Here is a 19384-nt window from a genome sequence, read left to right on the forward strand (position 1 = left end):
CCAAAAGTTTTTCTCTTGCTTTCTCACCCCCTAGGACCTTACTCTTCGATCAGTCTTTTGTTGCCGAGCGCTTTACTTTGATGCGAGGTTCAGTTTCTTCATGTTCAAGGATTTCGTGCGTACTCGTCGCATCTCTCTGTACGACGATCCTACGTTTACCTTCAGCAACGCCGACGCGCACGGACATCTGCGTGCCGCGGATGTCAGTTCAAATGCCGCTGCTTCGATCTGACGCTGACGCCAAAAAAGCTCGGATCCGGCCATATTAACAGTTCAATATCTTCTGCACTCAATATATACTTGATTGCAGGTCGTTGGTCTATCCTGTCCCAGTCCATGTGGAGCAGTAATAGTAAATAGAAAATACATGGTAAAAGTCTGTACTTACATCTTCGTGAGAGCTGCATGAATGTATAGCAAGCTATTGTCAGTTTCCTGAAGCTGTGTACTGGCAATTATTGGCTCATGCCAGCCAGTGATTTTGCCGCACTGATCTGCCAGCTGCCTCCAGTGGAGGCAGCTGGAAGTTCAGCTTGCGTGCCATGTCCGGCGAGATGCTCGCAAATCTTTTGGGAACGATGCCACTGTTTTCAAATCGACAACATCGTTTTCCGCCACACACAGACAGAGCGTAAATACATACTCATCCAATTTCGCAAAAATTTCGGTAACCTACCATTATGCCGATGATTATTACCCACTTCTCTTCGTCGTTCTCCCCGTTATCTGCAGCTGGGCGTTTCTCTCAATTTGTCGTTGCAGCTCGCACAGTGGGTAGTAGACTTTTCTTTTGTCGATCACAGCCTCGGATCTCGCCGCGGTGACACAAGTTCGTTGGCGTTGCCAGAGGCTCAAAAGAATTTGTTACGCTTGACCGCCGACCAGAACTGCTCGATAATGCAGTTCAGTTTCAAGATGATCGGGTTGAACCGAGGAGAATACGGCGGGAGATAGGCATACTGAGCCACGGAACGCGATGTGCTTGGGTATATCGTTAGATATATTGGATAGGAGTGTTATCCATCACCAGAGACAGTGACCATTCATGTGCAAATACTGGCCAAAGGTAACGACCTATCGGCTACTGCAGAGATCCTTTCCTTGGCTGACAGTCTTGGGCTGTACACTTGATCGGACTTGAGGCGCCCCTCAGTTGTGGTTTTCTAACGAACGCACGCGAACGTTAGTTTGACCAGGCCACACTGCACGTCATTTTGATGGAGGCCCCCCTCATCCAGGAAGACGGCGAGGCTAGTTACGGCGCTCCTAGAACTTGGCTCCGTGCAGCGATTGAAGCCGAATCTTCGCAAGCGACGCGTTGTTCTTCTCTGACTGCAGTGGAAAATGATACGAAACAAAGACCTCCTGAAATTCCATACTTAAACAATGAAACTGGTTGGAAAGAGTGTATATTTAAAATGTAATAACTACAGTAATAATGTGCAAAAAGAAGGAAAGAAAGAATAAAGGAAAATCGTGTACAGAAAAGGAGGCGGGCGCGGGCGCAATGTATAAAAACTGTGAAATGGGAAGGGAAGTGTAGAATATACAATCATCATCTAGCCAGTGAAGATTCTGAAAAGGAGGTACAAACATGATCCGCAGAATCGGACAGCTGAGAGCGCGGCCACGGACCACAGCACGAAACCAAGGTAGATTGTGCTTCGTGTCTCAAAGTCTCCAATGCTGTTGAATGCGGAGTTGGTGACGGCCGCTACTAGTGCCAAGTTGCTAATGATCCAAGATAACTACAAACGAATACAAAAGATAAGTAACACGTCGTGTATATATCTTAGTAGATTCCTCAGCTACATACCACAATGCGAGTACGGAAAGACTTGTAGTAATCTTCCTGCTTGGTCTGAGCATCGCGGTGCTGCTCGACCTCTTCTGGCTTTCGCTGGAGTTCCAGGCACGCAGCCTCGTACGCTTCGTTAATATCCTTTTGCTCCGTTGGAACTTCGACTTCGGCTGTGTGATCGCCTGACTCGTCCTTCTTGGCCTTTACAACACCCAGATCTGTAGCGACCTTGGTGTCACCCTTGGTACCCCAAGAAACATCGTGTGTGTTGCAAAAGGCGTAAACGTTGAGAATGTTGGTATAGCTCGGGGACATGAAGATATACTGGATGAAGCTGGTGAACATGTGCCAGGGGTCCAAGAAGAGGAAGCTGGAGACAAAGTACATGACATAGGTTGAGAGCAAAGAGATAATGATGTTGCGGAAAGTCGATTCGCCGAGCATGGCTGTCACAGATCCTCCAGCATCATCCACCGCACTCTGGATACCAACAACAGTGATCCAAATGGTTGCAAATACCATGTATACCATCAACAATGCAAAGAAGACCATACTGCCAGTGTACGCCCACTTTGATCCCTGAGGTCGGTTACCGAGAGCGAGGATGAATTGCACAATCATGAGGAGGACGTAGATGTAGTTGAGTACGGTATGCAAAATATTTGCCACGGTGGATGAGAAGGGCTTTGGATCGAGGGAGTCTGCACCAAGTGCGCTGGTAAGGATGTAGAATGTCAGGTAGAAGTTACCCTATTGTTGCAGTTAGTATATCGTCAACGCAACCGATATAATAGTTGAGGGATACATACAATGGCGAACCAGGCAAAGATCATGTTGTAAGTATTGTAAACATCTTCCACCATAAACATCATTTTACGGACAAACGAGTGGTCGGATGCCCAGACTTTTCGCCAATGCCACAATGCATATACACCAGCAAAGAAGGAACCTATGATCCAACAACATTGTCAGTCAGTCAAAAATTAATGAATACCTTGCAGCAGCAAAAAAAAAAAAAAAAATACTTTTACCGTTTAGCCATCGACGTCGCTGAGAAATAAATTCAGGCACCTTGTCAGGCACGTCAGTTTCACCGTAGCTTCTGTTGACATAGTGCAGCACCCAGTGGGCGTGTTTCTTGGCAACAAGTTCGTAACACAAAATACGATCCTCGGCAAGGTACATGTTGGCTGTGAAGATATCTGCATCGCCGCCGTGCATGGTTTCACCCAAAAAGTACTTTTCCAACGGACCGTGACCCTCGGCATCGTTCTGCAGAGCTGTGTACCTGTAAGCAGAGAAGGCACCTGGCAACACCGAAATGTATCCAAACACTGATTCCAGCGGCTTGTCCAGGATATTTGACATTTTATATTCAAAGTTCTGAGCAGCAACCAACGGGTTCAACAATGCAACTCCGGCGGTACCTGTACAAAAACCATTGTTAACGCCACGATCGTCATTTATGACTGTTACTTTCTGCTCTTGGCTCACCTGTCAGGGCACGAATTTCACCGCATGCACCGGCAATGTTCGAGTTGATATCAAAAGCTTTCCAAAGATGATAAATGGACGAGTGACCAGGGCGAGTACCGACATCGATGAGAACACAGACATGCGGGTCGATAAGCGGGCCGAAAGCCTGGAAAAACCAACGATGCGAGTTGATCTTCTTTTGGTTCTTTTCCTTCAAGCAGAACAAGACTTGGCACGGGGTAATGCCCTTGTCAGCAGCCTTGAATTTCATCTCTGGGTCGACTGAAAGCTGCGTCGTGTACTACTCAAACTCTAAATTTTAGCGCCAACGTGGAATAATGATGGCTTTTGTTTTTTTCTAACCTCGTAAATATGCGCCGTCACTGCCTTGTCACCGACAATGTTCTTTGCAACACCGTCCTGATAAACACCCAAGGTAGCAAGCAGCGATAAAGTGCGCTGGTTGATTTTTTGTCGACCATCAGATACGATGCACACCGTGATCTTCTTCCACCCTTCTGGGCCCCAAGTCCGCGACCGGTCGCGTCCGCAAAGATATGCAATGTTTTTCATCACACCGTGCATTGTTCGAGCAAAAAGAACTTCGTCTTCCTACATTGCCCCCCAGTGAGTCCGCTATTCCGCACGCACACGCGCGCGCTCTCTTGCCCGCAATGATTTCTTACATTGTACATGGTCAAGACGATAAACAACTCGGTGTGGCGTTCAAGCAGCTGTTGTCGAAGCGTGTATCCCTCCGAGGCAAAATCAGCAGGATCGCAGGTGGCTGCTGTGTATCGCATGTGTGTGAATTCCTTGCCTTCCTTGATCGGAACGGCTTGCAAGTAACGCGTGGGCACAGGACAGTCAAGCACCAGGTGACCACGATGCAGCTTGACCTTTCGAGCTGTTTTTCCCCTTTGTTAGTACTTTTACCGTGCTAGATCACTCAAGTCTTCGCCAACTTACTCGTCTTGTACCTGCGAGGCTGTCGCCGGGGTGCACCGCCGTAATGCATGTTTGGAGAAGGAGGCGTGAAGGCCGGGAACTCGGGCTGAGGACTCGGTGGTGCGCCAGCTCCAGCACCTGGGCTAAAGTATTCATCGTTTCGAGGATACGGTGCAGGCGAACCTCTCAAGAGCGGTTGGTTGTCGTAAGCGCCAGGAACCGCTGCGTGGTCCGGATACGGATCCGCAAAGGGGTCCCCTCTGTCGACATGCTGTGGAGGAGCAAAGTGGGTGTCCTGCATAGGGTACTGGTCATACTCGGGTGTTTGATGCCCTGGTGGTGGGGGCGGATTGTTGGGATACATATGTGTGTATGTGCTCTTCTTTTTGCAAAGGAAAGAAGAAAACGAGAGAGAGAGAGAGAGAGAGAAAAGAGAGACAACGAACGCCAAGGTTTCATATTCATTTCTATCGGAACAGACAAGCGAAGCCTTTCCGCCCGCCCGCCCTTAACCCAAAGCGGGGGTGCAACACAGACCGGAAATTGTTGCTGCAGCAGACAATTAAGAACCTATCCACTACGGAACTCTTAAGCAGTTATTTCACCGTCTGCTACGTAAACGAAAACTGAGTAGTACGCTCGGAAACACGTACATTATGTTTTCTTGTTTCTTCTTTTGGTAAATTATTCTATGCATCCTTTGTCTTTTTGTTGCTGCAGATAGGTGAGCTATCACAAGGAAATTCAAAAATCTAGTGCTACAACTGTGCGGCTTATCCGTACGATATATAGCTGACCTGTAAAATCTTCCTTATGGGAGCATATCCAGGCACTCTTGATCAGCGATGAAGATTCTGACACAGGATGAGACCTGAACAACCTTGCTTTTGCCACACTTTACTGAGCAAGCTTTAATCCAAGCTATGTACAAAATAGCATCGCTTGGCGGATCAAATGCTCACAGTAGAAGATCTGGTTTCGCAGCTAAAAATAGATTTTGAATGTCAAGCCACTGACGTTTCACAGAAAAGCGCTCAGCAGCTTGACGAGGATGATCTCTGGTTTTATCCAAACTGGGAGCCTGCACCGGGGCTTGGCTTACACAAGAGAAGAAAGGTGGGGGAGGAAGCATCGTCATCTGTCGCTGTTGTTAAGCAGCGCGGGAAATGGAACAAAAGTGGCAAAAATGATGGTTAGCGATGTATGATCCTGTCCTGATTTTCGGATTTTTGCACCGATATAATATTATGCTTCAACGACGCACTGAAATCAAAAGCCCGGCCTACTGGAGTCATGACATTCTACATAGAAGGACTTGTGCTGCTGCCAAGCATTCCAGAGACCAAGTTGCCTTTTTTTTTTCTCGAAAGCATGTACACCTTCTTGCTCTGTGGAACTTGTTAACCTTTTGTATCTTCATTTATTTGATGGTATGTATACTTAATGTACAGCCTGAGAACGATTCTACAGAGTAACAACGCTTGATACGGGACAAGAGTCGAAACTAATTTCTTTTACGTTTGCACACTGAAGTCTTTCGTATTCGTACTTGACAAATTGTGTTTCCGTTCATTTCTGTAACTTGATGGGAGTTTACGTCCATATTCATCCACCTAGTCCTCTCGTCTTGTGTGCTCTGGCTGACATTGCCGTGAAATGACGGTGTACTCGGGCAAAGCACGGACGGACGGTACCCAACTATAGTGTCGCTGATAGATGATGTCTGTGTCACATTTGAATGCATGAATACCATACACGACAACAATGCTCATTCGTTGTCAACTGTCCAAGCTAAAGGTGCACTCGCCAGATCCGCAAAACATATAGGTAGAGAGAGCAGCGCAAGCTTGCTTTTTTTTCCTTTTTTCCTTTACTTGCGAAAGATCAAGAGAAGGACCCACCCAGAACAAGGTTTATGGAAAACCGACTCGCATTTGGCTTTCTACAAGATTTAACATATTTAATCAGCGTAGTTTTCGATCTCTTCATGCGATGTATTATTATTGAATATCTGCTGATAGAGACATGGTAGAATTGTTCATTGCGTCGCATAGTGGCAAAGTGAAGCTGCATAGTACCGTATACGCCCAGCAAGACAGCCAACTGTCGAGATCGCTGGAAATGTCAGCACCGACCCAGTTGGGAAGTGATCAAGACGATGAAGTCATCTCATTTCCAGCAATAGGATTTAAATGTAAACCATCCTCCATATAATCCGTGGAGTGTTTGTCACCATCAGCGTGGTATGTCAAAATCTTGTACAAATAGGACTATTTTCTTATGAAACGAATGTTGGATTTACAATAATGCACAAAATGTTTATTTAGGAAACGCAAATAATTGCAAGGAGGTGTAAATGCAGATTACCAAAAACATCCGTAGCTCTGCCGGAATCACAGTAACCGAAAATCATCGAATGAATCTGTTTGCCATTCCGAGACCCTTGAAGAAGTATCATCGCATCTGCATACACTTGTTTCTTCTCTCTTCATTTTTTCCTCTCTCTCTCTTTCTGTCCTATATCACGATGGGCAAAGATTACTACGCTATTCTAGGTGTGCCCAAAAACGCAGACGACGATGCGATCAAGAAAGCATATCGGAAGCAAGGTTTGCTTGTTATTCATGCGTATAAACACGCAAAGAGGAAGGAAACTGACTATAGATCGTTGCAGCCTTAAAGTGGCATCCTGACAGAAACAAGGACAATGCCGAGCAAGCCAAAGTCAAGTTCCAAGAAGTCGGTGAAGCGTTTGAAGTATTAAGCGACAAGAACAAGCGCGCGATATACGACCAGTACGGCGAAGAAGGGCTCAAAGGCGGCGGCCCACCTCCGGACGCAGGTGCCAGTGGATTCCCTGGAGGAGCAGCAGGTTTTGGCGGCTTCCCTGGTGGCGGCGGCACGACGTTTACATTTACCAGCGGTGGTCCGGGCGGCGGTTTCAAACCATTCCACCCGTCGAATGCAGACGACATTTTCAGACAATTCTTTGCGTCCTTCGGCGGCGGCAGCCGCGGCGGAGGAGGTATGGGCGGTATGGATGAGGATGACGCATTCGGCGCTGGTGGAATGCCCGGTGGTTTCGCGTTTGGCGGTGGTATGCCTCGCACGTCTGCACGGGCACGCCGCGCGCCGCAGGAACCTCAAAAACCACCAGCTATTCGACGCCCGCTGCCGATATCACTGGAAGACTTGTACAAGGGCACAACGAAGCGTCTCAAGGTGACTCGAAAAGTACGCGACGGAGCATCGGGACGCACAATGACAACCGATAAAATCCTGACGATCAATGTCAAACCAGGCTGGAAGGCAGGCACCAAGATCCGGTTTCCAAACGAAGGCGACGAGCTGGAGAATGGGCAGACCCAGGATATCGAGTTTATCGTCGAGGAGAAACCGCATCCAGTGTTTAAGCGCGAGGGAGATAATTTACGGATGACGATTGAACTATCACTTGTCGAGGCATTGACAGGATTCTCAAAGCAGATCAAGACACTCGATGGCCGGACGCTTGGTGTCAACAACTCCAACTCAATAGTGCAGCCTGGGCAGGAATCACGTGTCAGCAACGAAGGCATGCCAAACTCAAAGACGGGAAGGAAGGGCGACTTGATTATCAAGTATGTCGTCAAGTTCCCTACGTATTTGACATCGACCCAGAAGGAAAATATCAAAAAGGCCTTACAGTAAACAACAAATGCGTTATTTAATCTACATGCAATATAACATTACAGCTTCTTGCTTCTTCTTCCATGCCTGTCTGATTCTGCGATCTTTCTGATTAAAACCTCAGAGTACGATATCCATGCTCGAAAGCGAAGCTTCCTATGATTATTACACGAGTGTACAATGGATCATGTTGATTTGCTTTTACTATCTATTATCTACAAAAATCAGATTAAATCTAGGAATCGATTGATTAACACTCATTTTACAACTGAGCTTTCTTGGAGACCTGCTTCAAGGCCTGTCGAACACCGAGGTCAAGCATGATTTCTTCGCTTCCGCCTTTTGTTCAAACGATGATAAGTTTTTTCTCATATACAAAGATGTTCGTTTTTGTTAGACTTACCAGGGATTGCGTAGGCGCGTACTTCGCGGTATAAGCGCTCGACCTTTTCGCCTTGCCCACCGCGAGTATATGCCAAACCGCCAAAGATCTGGGCAGCTTCGCGTGCACAGTACTCAAAAGTTTGAGTGCTCTGTGCCTTCAAGAGGGCAATAGCGCCGCCCAAGCGCGTGGGCTGTGTTTCGGGAGGCAGGGTCTTGACTTGGAAGAGGATGGTTTCGAGCCAGGCGTGGGTTGCCTCGCACTGGCGGATCATGTGGCCGAGTTTGTTGCGGATGACAGGGTGGTCGATAAGGCGCTTGCCAAAGGTCTTGCGCTTCAACGAGTACTTGAAGGACTCTTCAATGCAGACGCGAGCAAGTCTGCTGGCTTGCATGACAATACCGAGACGTTCGTGGTTGAAGTTGTGCATGATATACTTGAAGCCCTGATTCAATTCACCGATCAAGTGGGTCTTTGGTACTTTGACCTAGCAAAATAATACGGTCAAGAATTTGATTGACTACTCTGCTCAAAATACACTTACATCTTCAAAGGTGATGTAAGAAGTACCGGAGCCCCACATGCCCTGGGTATCCATGTAACGGGCGTTGACGCCAGGCATGGAACGTTCAACAAGCAACAGAGAAACGCCACCCATACCTTCGCCACCAGTTCGGCAGGCAACGGTGTAGTAATCAGCGTATGCGCCCTGAGTGATCCATTTCTTTTCGCCATTCAGCAAGAAATAATCGCCCATATCCTTGGCAGTGGTCTTCAAACCGGCAACGTCGGAGCCAGCAGAGGGTTCAGTGATAGCCAAGGCGATGAATTTGTCACCGGCTAAGCATTCGGGCACGACCTTCTTCTTGATAGGCTCGGGTGCAAAGGACATGACAGGAGGAAGAGCGATCGACAAACCACCTTGCAAAGCCCAGAGCAAACCTCCAGAGCCGCAGCGAGCCACTTCGTCGATGCAGATAAACTCGTGGAAAATGTCAAAGTTTTCGTGCGTCAGACCGACTGGCAACGGATAAGGCATCAAGGAGGCAACGGTCGGGTTGGTGCCTGCTCCGGAAGCTGCAGCCAAAATACCCGCCTGGGCCACCTTCTTGACAACCTCGCGCGGAATGGCCTTGGCTTCGCTCCATTCGTGGCAGTACGGCATCAGTTCCTTCTCGACGAATTCGCGCATAAACTTTCGAAGACGGACGTGCGAGTCATTGTAGTAAGGGCTGCATGCATGCATTCGTGTATGTTAGCGATCAGAATTATATATATATTGCGAGCCAAAAACAACAATTCGACTTGCCTGTTCCAGTCCTGGTACCAGGTAGGGTCGCCGTAAGGGATGCCTTCGCCGAAACGTGCAGCGTCAGACGAGACCAACTGGCCCAAAGCAGGCGCAGCGCCGGCAGCAGCGGCACCAACCTGCTCAGATACCTGAGGTTTCTTCTCCTGCTCTGTCGGCTTGGCCTCGCCGATAACACCAATTTGCATAGGCAGACCGACTTTTTGCATGATGGCTGCATTGTGGAACTGCTCAAACTTCTTGGTGGCATCCTTGCCGGCCATCTTGAGCAGCACCTTCTTGCCACCGGGGTGTTCGTTGAGGAACTTTGTGACATCAAACACTTTGCCGTCAATGATGATCCAGATATCGTTGGCGTTGTTGTGCTTTGCGACTTCTTCGACTGTGAAGGTCTTCATCGTGTAAGTGGGGGTTAGGAGGAAGAAGGAAAGAGTGAGATTAAAAAGGACGCTGCTGCTGTTGCTGGACCAACATATGAATGCGATATCATGTTACTCAGCACAAATCTGAATTTTACCCCACATGGCAATGCCGCTCCCCTCCCCCCGCCCTCCTCATCAAACCAGCTGTCAAATTTTACCCACTGATTAGCAACGAATAAATATCGCCCTTGCAATCTGTTTTTCCATGTATCTATCTCTGTACTCTACAAAATATTGGGATCAGCAAGGAGCGAGCGGTGGTCGTAATGCGGGTAATTTGCATCAGTCCAATCCGTGCGATCCATATGAAATGTTACTCAACACAAACCGATAAAATATACCCCACATGATAAACGCTATCGCAGTCGTTGTCAGATCTACATACAAACACAACGCGTGTCACCACCGCGACTTCCACGATGCAAAAGTCAAAAACCCGCTCGCTGCTTAGCAGCCCCCGAAATATTCCGCGGGCCATCCTGTCTTATGAACTGCAGCTACAAGCAGGATTTGACAGCTCCCCAGTGTGTAACACCCTGTGATGCTCGTGGTTTGCTTTGACGATTATGCGCTGCTTTGTCAGCAATGTGATTGGCTGTCGTCGCATGTTTCGATTTCCGTGCTTTATAATACCTTTGTTGGTATGCAGAGAAGGACGACTCTGATGCTTATCAGGAACTGGATCGCCCACGCCGATGATAGTTTATATGCTGCAAGATATGTATGTAACTACTGCTAATTTTTATTTCCTTGCGCAAGAAATTACGTCAGCTTGTAGCTGAGCACGTTGTCAACAGCAGACGAATTTACCATCTTGAATGATGGAATATCCATCAACTTTTAGGTTCTTGATTGATGCACAGCATAGTGCAAATGTTCGTATTTTTGATTGTGTTTCCGTTCGAAGGATATTCCTGTAAGTCTTAAAAGTTATTTGGCGTAGACGTCGTTCGTAGTAGTATCGTTCACGATGTTCTTCAAGCTTTCGCAAATATTTTTCGCCCAACATCAAACGAGTACATATACGTGGGACATATGATATCGGTGTTTTGTAAACATATCTCTGCCGCATTGCTTTTGTGTATGAGTATAGCCGCCTAGTTCGTAAAATCTGATTCCTGCTGTCAGGAGTGTAGAATCTTCACTGAACTCTTCGCTCGTTGCTGCAGTGAATATAGCCACAACGATATTCTTTGGCATGTGTCTATCGCGATAATTGTGACAAATTTCAACGTTATGCAAGTGGTGCTTCGGTAATTCGATCAACTGATTGGTACAATTGTTGCGTATTGAGATGTGGCGAATATACGGACAACACTGCGAAAGGTTTTCAAATGCTGAGCAGTGCAAATTGGTGACAATGAATTGCAAAGTATGTATCGGGTGATGTCCTTCCAATCCGAGTATCGATAATGGTGCGATAGCATCCATATTATGCAATCCCAAGATTGTGAGATTCGGAAATCGATCAAGTATCGCGCAGATATCCAGCGTTTGGCACGTAACCCTTAATCGGTCGTTTACATTTCTTATCTGTAACGTTTCCAGATTGGAGTTTGATGAAATGTGCGAGAAAAAAAAACTGTCGGGTTCTTGGCCCATGCAAGCGGTGATTAATAAATGACGGATCAAAGTATCAGCGACTATGTCGAAGACTTTGTAAAGGTCGTCGCTAGATAAGGTACTAAAATTGTAGGGAGACTGAAAATGGAAACTTCGCAGCATAGGCAAATATTCAAGTAGATGGATTTGATGATCATTGCTGATATCCAGTCCTCGTAGGCGCAGCGTCTTGAGTTTTCCACAACCATTGCAAAAGTCACGAACGATAGTATCCACTCTTCCCGTGCTTAAAAGGGTTACACCGCTAGTTACAATGCTATTGGTGACTTCGAGACACAAAAACTCGAGATTGGGATAACCTTGACCAAAGTATTCTAACTACAAATATGGATATACGCGGGTACGCTTCAGTCCACCGGTTTTGTCCTCGATGGAAAAATGCTTGAGATCAAGATTCATTCTCCCAGCGCGTTCCTCTCTCGCCATTTTTATGCAATCGTGGACGCCTCCCGTCAGACGTTCCAGGACAAATGAAGTGTAGTTTTCCGTTTCCGACCCGAACAGCAGGTTAAGGTCGTGTATCTTTGGAGGTATATTATCTAGGTTATACAGAATAGGAACGAGCGGCAAGTTCTTGAGAGTAACGCTCTTTAGATGTTCCCCTTCGCCTATGAAAAACAACAACAACGGAGTGTAGTCTATATATTCTGCCGATCCAATTGGCAGAAACGTATGCCATGGTGGGTATATTGATCCACGAGAATGCAATTGTAGCTCGATATCACAGTCAATTCCTGTACCCGCAACTTGGACATAATAATGCTCAAGGGACTCGTAACCGGGGATGGAAACTGTTGGTAGCGATTTTTTCGCCTCGAATACAATTGTTTGGATGAGTGGACACAATTCGCAGAGCTCTGACGCTTGCTCTGGTGTGAAATCCAAATATGAAAAGTGAATTTCGCGTACGTGGGCTCCCAATGAGATGTCAACATATTTCTTCAGCGTGCCGAGAAAGGATATTGCGTATACCACTCCTAGTAGGCGCACCTTTTGACATAGCAGTTCCAACATAGTTTCGTGCCAAGCGCGGCTCACGCAAAGATAAGCAATGCAGTCGCTTTGTGACAGGTGACAGGTGATGAGTGACCATATTTCCGATGGCAAGCGCTCCATAGTGTAAAAAGGTGGAAACACGCGGAAGAAAAAAAAGATGGAAAATGTGGAAGAACTTTAAGTGCTGAAAACATCACTGAAACACGAATCACATTGAGACAAGTCTTCTGTCCATCGTGAACAATAACTGCAACTGCCTTGAAAACTTATGTAAGCAAGTAAAGATAAACCGCCGGGAATTGTCACGACCCTAGACATCTTCGACGCAGAACGCAGTGATCTTGGCATTTTGAACGTCTCACTCAGCTTTCTAGCAGCTGTGTTGACCCAACTGACATTATCCAATGCTGGGTTATATTGGTGGTTTGAATGTCGATTCGTTTCTAAGCACGGTGCTGGATACATCAGGTATTATATTGCAGTTAATAATTTCGTCAGATTGTTGACGTGCTTTGATTTTATACACATAACTTGAAATGATTTTGAACAACGAAAAGAAAGACAAACAAAAGGAAAACAGATGGCATGCTTGAGCTGTACAATAAGGAGAAGGAATGAACAGATGGAAATGGAAATGAAAAGAAAGTGGGAAAGCATGCAAAGAGAAAAAAAAACACACAACGGAGTGAAAAAATATACAGTAAAAACATGGAAAAGGTCAAGGAACGAAAGAGTGGTATGATAGATGAAGTGACGACCTACGGGGTCAGGGAAGGCGAAAGCATACCCGCAGTGTTCTTTTTTCGTATGTATTCCACAAGGTCAGGGCACCGCTGCAACCCTTTCAATGCTGTGCGTTGAGTCTATATAATAAAATAATATGTCAGCCATGTGTACTACAAAAATGTGCGACTATACACGTACTTCAATATTTTCAAGCCAAGGATGGCGCTGCAATGCATAGTAGCAAACAATGAGCAAAGCGATTTCCTTATGATTACAGGCACAGCGGGACTTACTAGAACATCTTTAATGGTTGGTCGATTCTCCCTTTTAGGCGTCAGCAATCTGACCATAAGATCAATACCTGTATGCGCAGAATTTGTGAGACGGCAGAGAGCCACGATCTATATACGATTCATCGAACTTACATTCTTCACTGATGTGTTTAAAGCAGCGATCTTGAAACAAATTATATGGTGTTTTTTCTAAACACCAGATAATTTCTTGAGTCAAATCTACAAATTCCAATCAGCATTCAAGCATATCTCTCTCACGTAACAGTCTAAGCTTACTGTCGAAAGGGAACTTCCGGGCGACTGTGCAATACAACATAATTCCCAAGCTCCAGATATCCACCGACTTGTCATACACCCTTGGTTCGTGGTATATCTCAGGTGCGACTAATAAAGTGGGATGGTGTTAGCTCAGACCCACCCCCAAAAAGAATCAAAGAATCACAGGGCCACGTACCGTACGACCTAGTGCCACACATTGTGGAGAATCCACTGTCCAGCTCAAACTTGGCGAGCCCAAAGTCGGCCAACTTCACTTGGAGTGTTTTCTTGGACATCACCAAGATATTTTCCAGCTTAAGATCTCTGTGAGCAACGCCTTGCTCATGTAAGCTCTGCATGAAGAGTAAAAGCTATTGTCAGATCTCACTGTTTCCAACGTCGGCTCTGCTCTACTCACATCGACAGCGTGGAAAATTTGGTCGAAGATAATTTTTATCTCGTCCTCAGCGAGAGAGCTCTTCAGATCAGACACATATTGGAATAAGTCTCCATCTTCGCCGCTAAGATATTAAACGTTAGAAACAGAAATCAATATCGAGACCAATTCTTTTTTCTATACTTACAGCTCCATGGCCAGGAAAAATTCCTTGTTATACTCAACAACGTCCTCAAGACGAATGATGCAAGGCTATCAGAAAATGAAAAGAGAGGGGAATGAGCGGCTATCGATGAAATGCTGTCTAAGTTAGCTGACTTACGTGGTCCTGCAGGGAAGTATATGTGTTAATCTCCTGCTTCAAGTACTTTTGGAAATTAGGTTTGCTCGAGTAGAACCGCTTGAGCGCGATGAGGCGCTGCGTAAGATTGCATCGTGCGCGGCTCACTTGTCCAAAGCTTCCACTTTCGATGAACTTGCTCATCGTGAATCGGTCTTCCAGGCGGTGCTTAACAACACACATGCAAGTTAGTGATTTTGCAATGCAATACCCAAAATTTCTTTGTCACTTACAAGTACTCTCTTTCGCAGGGTTGGAAGGTGCACAATGAATTTGATTTCCTTGTCACCGTTTTCCTGACGGAAGCTAATCTCGTCTCCTTGGTTCAGTTCGAGTTCGACGTCCTTCGGAAGCTTGGTACCATTCACCCAAGTGCCTTTGATGCTACAATGATTTAAAATGATTATCTGCAATTTTTTCCTGCCGCATTTTTTATTTCTTGTGGCTGGCAACTAACCTGCGATCAATGATGAAAACAGGTCGTTCTCTGTCGACACTGTTGATTCTTAGTCTCTGGAGAATGAATGAAAAGATTAATGGATTAATTAGTTACTTCGTTTCTATTTTTTTCAGTTACTTACCGAGTAAATAACAGCATGGTGTTTGGGATCGACAAAGGCGGGCGGCAGTCTGATTTGAAACACCGATCAGCAAAGTGGGGACAATTGCCACAGCCAACCAAAGCGTACCTGATATCGCCTTCCATGTGTGCGATCAAGTAACCAAGTCGCAAGGAATAAGGACCACGGGCTTGCTTGGCTGCAGAGTTGAAAAGAATCTGGGACTCTGCAAGATCTGGGTACACGCTTTCGAGGAAAGTGTAAGCGTCAGTGTGGATTTGGAAGACAGTGTCTGCTGTCAAGGGCAGGTTGACAGCTTCGTCTTGTTTGTTGGTGGAGGAGGGCTGCTCGTCAACGACGATGCGCAACGACGACGACGATGCTGTGTCCCGCTTTTGGAGGCATCCTTCCTTGAGGGCTTTGTCAACCAGCGAACGCTGCTGGGACTTTGATTTGGTAGTGACCTTCTTCTTCTTGATAATCTTCTCTGCAGGGTTGACGGACAATGACATGTTGCCCCGGGAAGTCTTGGACCGTGTCAAATAATCACTTGCTACAGGAGTGCGACGGGATGACCGTATCTCGGTCTTTGATCTTTCTTTCATCTGCTTTGGATGGATTGGGAATAGACAGTCTTGGATGGATTAAGTGTTACTTGAAAGCAAGCCTAAAGTAAAAGAAAAAAGGAAGAAAAAAGCAGAGGCACAAAGAGAGGAAAAAGGAAAAAGAACGGTGCAAGGAGCGTGGGGGATCCTGAAGCTTCAGTTTAAACGAGAGCATCAGCAGCCAGCTCTCTCTTCTGCCGCCGGAACCCGATCAGGTGGCGCTCCGACGCTATCGTAGCAGGATGAAAAAAAAATTGACAACCAAGTGCTGAAAAGCTAACTCGAGTGGACCAAAGTAGAGCTTTGCTTTACACTTTTCCCCAACATCATCATTCTTGGTTCCTATGGTAACAGGCAGGTGATACGTGGAGGTCAGGATTTTTTGACTGGTACCATGCTTCAGGTACACTTTCTCATCATCGCTTCGTTGACACGACTGAAAATCGGGATTCGATTGTCTTGAACTTTAATTATTCCTGCTTCTATTAAGTCGGCAGAAGACAGAGAGAGCATCCTTTTTGTAGCGTAAATATAAATTCATATTCTCCGAGGACTCTCCTCAAAAAAGAAATATCGCTTGCAATGACGTGAGCGTGGGCGAGCAAGCAGATATGCTTTGGCGGCAGAACATGGTCCTCGTGATAGGATGAGCTTGCAGTATGGTTTGCTTGGTTACACGAGTTGGCCAGGTGCAGCTGCTTTTCTGTGGACACCAACAGCGCAGGAATAAGGCACCGTTTTGGTGCGGGGAGAAAAAAAAGGTTTTGACAAGAACCCTGACCTGAGCGTATACACCCTTTGTACCACTCATGTTACGAAATGTCAAAACGGCCGATCTGATTTGGAAGGATCTCGAGGTCTCTTGCAAAGAACTTCGGCTGGACACTCTACGTTGCGGACAGTCATTCCGATGGCGCAACATTGGTAATCACTGGCAAGTTGATCCATTGACACAATCCTTGATCTCTCTGTATTTCTAATCCTTGTTTTTCTAGGTCCTGTGTCTTGAGAGGCAAACTTTATGTACTCAAGGAAACTCGTAAGTTTAAAATACATGGCAAAGGTTTCTTGCAGCTTGGTAACAATTGGTTGCTACTTAAGCTTCGACGGTGCTATACGGTGTGCCCGAGACGGATAGCTCAGAAGACGCCTGCAAAGAAATCGTCACTGTCCTGCGTGATTATTTCCAGCTCGATCGTTTATCACTCGAAGAATGCTACAAACGTTGGTCAGATGCAGATGCGAATTTTAAGAAACGGTCGGTGCACTTTCAAGGAATTCGGATGTTGCGGCAGGATCCGTGGGAGAACCTTGTATCGTTTATCTGCTCAAGCAACAACAACATTGCGCGCATCACGCAAATGGTAACTTGCAAGCAAGAGTCAGATGAAAAGTCACATTCAATCTGACGCAACACAACAATAGATCCAAAAACTGTGCCAACGATATGGACCGCCTGTCATACAGCTCGATGGTGTCACGTACCACGACTTTCCATCTGTCGAGGCACTCGCGCAGCAAGGAGTGGAAGATCAGCTACGTCAAATGGGTTTCGGATACAGAGCAAAGTACATTGCACAAACTGCCCGGTACATCGACTCACATGAAAAGGGAGAAGAATGGCTTGTCGGGTTGAGAAGTGTCCCGTACTCTGAAGCCAAAGAAGCACTTGTGTCGCTTTCTGGAGTAGGACCAAAAGTTGCCGATTGTGTGGTAAGAGGATTAAAAAAGTGCATTGTTGTGCCTATGCAATCCTTTTGCTGAAATATATATGCAGTGCTTAATGTCGCTCGACCACCACGAAGCTATTCCTGTTGACACGCATGTCTGGCAGATAGCCTTGCGTAACTATGGATTCGGAAAGAAACAGCAGAAGACATTGACAAGTAAAGTATACGACCAAGTCGCTGATCATTTACGTCAAATCTTTGGGCAATACAGCGGCTGGGCTCACTCAGTGCTTTTTACTGCTGATTTGAGGTCGTTTGCTGATCGGCTGACAGAAGAAGAGGACAAGGTCACGGTAACTTCGGTAATTACAACTGCGGAAAAACGAAGATCGGAGCAAAAAGAGACGACGGATGAGGCAGTGACCGTGGCTACTGAGACTATCACATCACGGAAACGTCCACGACGGCGCACGCGAGGCCCGGATTAACTTGCATGACCTGCATTTGTATACATAATACCTTTTCTTATCATCACCAAATTCAACACTGTCCATGTTACATCTTTCCATCTACATCCTCCGTATATAATATAAATAACCCTCTTGTTTTTTTTTGTAGCAGCCCTGGGCCAAACAACGTGTGCATTTTTATTCATTAGAGACAAAAAACGTGACACTTAGGCACGGACAGCCTCGCGGAAGTAGTTCTCAAGGGAACCCTTCTGGGGAACGAACTTGACGTAGCAGCCATCGGGCTTGAGCTTGCCCTCAGTGCGAGCCTGGATGTATTCCTCACGCTTGAGAGGAGTGAAGCCCCACTTGTTGGAGACGATGATCTTCTGCTGACCAGGGAACTTGTACTTGGAGCGTCTCAAAGCCTCAATGACGATAGCCTTGTTGGAATCCTTGGAACGGACAGAGAAGATAACCTGGCCAATGTTGACACGAGCGACGAGCCCGTTGGGCTTGCCGAAAGCACCACGCATACCGGTTTGCAATCTATCGGCACCGGCGCACGACAACATCTTGTTGATACGGACGACGTGGAAGGGGTGGACACGGACGCGCATGTGGAAAGCGTCCTTACCGGCGTTCTTGACAATGTACTTGTTGCAGCAAATACGGCCGGCTTCCAAAGCTTCGGCAGAGATCTGTTCGTATTCGTTGGAGACCAAGTGCACGCACAAGGGGAACTCGTCCACGGAAGCCTTCTTGCGGCCCAAGTCGTAGATTCTGATCTTGGGATCAGGAACACCACGGCAGTATCTGCTCTTGGGGTAAGGCTTGTTCTTGCAGTATCTGTAGCAACGAGCGGGACGACGACCCATGGCTGCAATGTGCGTAGGTGAATTACGTCAGTATCATCCATCTCTCGAGTGATCTATAATCCCATCCATTCATCCATCCATCTATCTATCCATTCGTGCATCCACGCTGCTGCGTTCATCCACTGCAAGCATCATCGCTGTCGCACCATGCATGCATGCATCTGCTACTCACCTATTACAAGCAGAGAAAGAGGGAGTTCCTATGGTCACGGCCTTGGCCAGTAACTATGCGCCGCGACGGCCGCCGTGTGGAAGCCCTCCTTTTAAGCTCAGCCCATTTCATTGTCTTGAGCGTCTTGATTAATGTCTCTCGGAAGCCTCTAGCTTTACAGATGCTGCGGTTCGTCCGCAGTAGAGGTTACAATCGAGTTTACGCTGCTGAATGTGCCGTTGTTTTGCGAATATTTATTTCAAACGATGCATTTGGCTTGAATTCAAAGAATAGAAGGACTTCCCCACCGAAAAAGGCGTCTTTTACATACGGCAAAGGCATACCTGCAACGAGTGCTCTTTAGTTTCGAGTGCATCGAAAAAGTATTCAATATTAAGTCTAATGCTTTCTGCGAGATATCGCAAGATAAA

At 46.5% G+C, this 19384-nt stretch overlaps 8 protein-coding genes across 8 annotated transcripts; 3 read left to right on the top strand and 5 right to left on the bottom strand.

The window, feature by feature from the left end:
* Positions 1 to 1217: 1217 nt before the first annotated feature.
* VTP01DRAFT_2220 (uncharacterized protein) lies at positions 1218 to 1543 on the top strand (the record flags this gene model as incomplete). The annotated part of the gene is made up of 2 exons (XM_069380658.1): positions 1218 to 1317; positions 1434 to 1543. 2 exons carry the CDS (start codon positions 1218 to 1220, stop codon positions 1541 to 1543), a joined length of 210 nt encoding a protein of 69 aa, XP_069237723.1.
* Positions 1544 to 1559: 16 nt separating this feature from the next.
* On the bottom strand, positions 1560 to 4589 carry VTP01DRAFT_2221 (uncharacterized protein; the record flags this gene model as incomplete). The annotated part of the gene is made up of 8 exons (XM_069380659.1): positions 1560 to 1748; positions 1817 to 2551; positions 2611 to 2750; positions 2833 to 3228; positions 3296 to 3578; positions 3641 to 3889; positions 3964 to 4184; positions 4247 to 4589. The coding sequence occupies 8 exons, from the start codon at positions 4587 to 4589 to the stop codon at positions 1560 to 1562; spliced, it is 2556 nt and encodes an 851-aa protein (XP_069237724.1).
* Positions 4590 to 6752: 2163 nt separating this feature from the next.
* Positions 6753 to 7915, top strand: VTP01DRAFT_2222 (uncharacterized protein; the record flags this gene model as incomplete). Its single annotated transcript, XM_069380660.1, has 2 exons — positions 6753 to 6834; positions 6900 to 7915. The coding sequence occupies 2 exons, from the start codon at positions 6753 to 6755 to the stop codon at positions 7913 to 7915; spliced, it is 1098 nt and encodes a 365-aa protein (XP_069237725.1).
* Positions 7916 to 8156: 241 nt separating this feature from the next.
* Positions 8157 to 9983, bottom strand: VTP01DRAFT_2223 (uncharacterized protein; the record flags this gene model as incomplete). The annotated part of the gene is made up of 4 exons (XM_069380661.1): positions 8157 to 8233; positions 8298 to 8763; positions 8821 to 9508; positions 9586 to 9983. The coding sequence occupies 4 exons, from the start codon at positions 9981 to 9983 to the stop codon at positions 8157 to 8159; spliced, it is 1629 nt and encodes a 542-aa protein (XP_069237726.1).
* Positions 9984 to 11015: 1032 nt separating this feature from the next.
* On the bottom strand, positions 11016 to 12746 carry VTP01DRAFT_2224 (uncharacterized protein; the record flags this gene model as incomplete). Its single annotated transcript, XM_069380662.1, has 2 exons — positions 11016 to 11912; positions 11967 to 12746. 2 exons carry the CDS (start codon positions 12744 to 12746, stop codon positions 11016 to 11018), a joined length of 1677 nt encoding a protein of 558 aa, XP_069237727.1.
* A 638-nt stretch (positions 12747 to 13384) lies between these two features.
* On the bottom strand, positions 13385 to 15805 carry VTP01DRAFT_2225 (uncharacterized protein; the record flags this gene model as incomplete). The annotated part of the gene is made up of 13 exons (XM_069380663.1): positions 13385 to 13489; positions 13551 to 13577; positions 13646 to 13713; positions 13778 to 13864; positions 13922 to 14029; positions 14100 to 14256; positions 14322 to 14424; positions 14488 to 14552; positions 14623 to 14808; positions 14874 to 15024; positions 15098 to 15153; positions 15222 to 15270; positions 15330 to 15805. The coding sequence occupies 13 exons, from the start codon at positions 15803 to 15805 to the stop codon at positions 13385 to 13387; spliced, it is 1638 nt and encodes a 545-aa protein (XP_069237728.1).
* Positions 15806 to 16614: 809 nt separating this feature from the next.
* VTP01DRAFT_2226 (uncharacterized protein) lies at positions 16615 to 17963 on the top strand (the record flags this gene model as incomplete). Its single annotated transcript, XM_069380664.1, has 5 exons — positions 16615 to 16739; positions 16801 to 16844; positions 16907 to 17169; positions 17231 to 17518; positions 17583 to 17963. 5 exons carry the CDS (start codon positions 16615 to 16617, stop codon positions 17961 to 17963), a joined length of 1101 nt encoding a protein of 366 aa, XP_069237729.1.
* Positions 17964 to 18151: 188 nt separating this feature from the next.
* On the bottom strand, positions 18152 to 18802 carry VTP01DRAFT_2227 (60S ribosomal protein uL16; the record flags this gene model as incomplete). Its single annotated transcript, XM_069380665.1, has 1 exon — positions 18152 to 18802. One exon carries the CDS (start codon positions 18800 to 18802, stop codon positions 18152 to 18154), a length of 651 nt encoding a protein of 216 aa, XP_069237730.1.
* Between the last annotated feature and the right edge of the window lie 582 nt (positions 18803 to 19384).

Source organism: Rhizomucor pusillus, assembly GCF_041956525.1.
Source record: "Rhizomucor pusillus strain CBS 183.67 unplaced genomic scaffold VTP01scaffold_12, whole genome shotgun sequence".
NCBI lineage: Eukaryota > Fungi > Mucoromycota > Mucoromycetes > Mucorales > Lichtheimiaceae > Rhizomucor > Rhizomucor pusillus.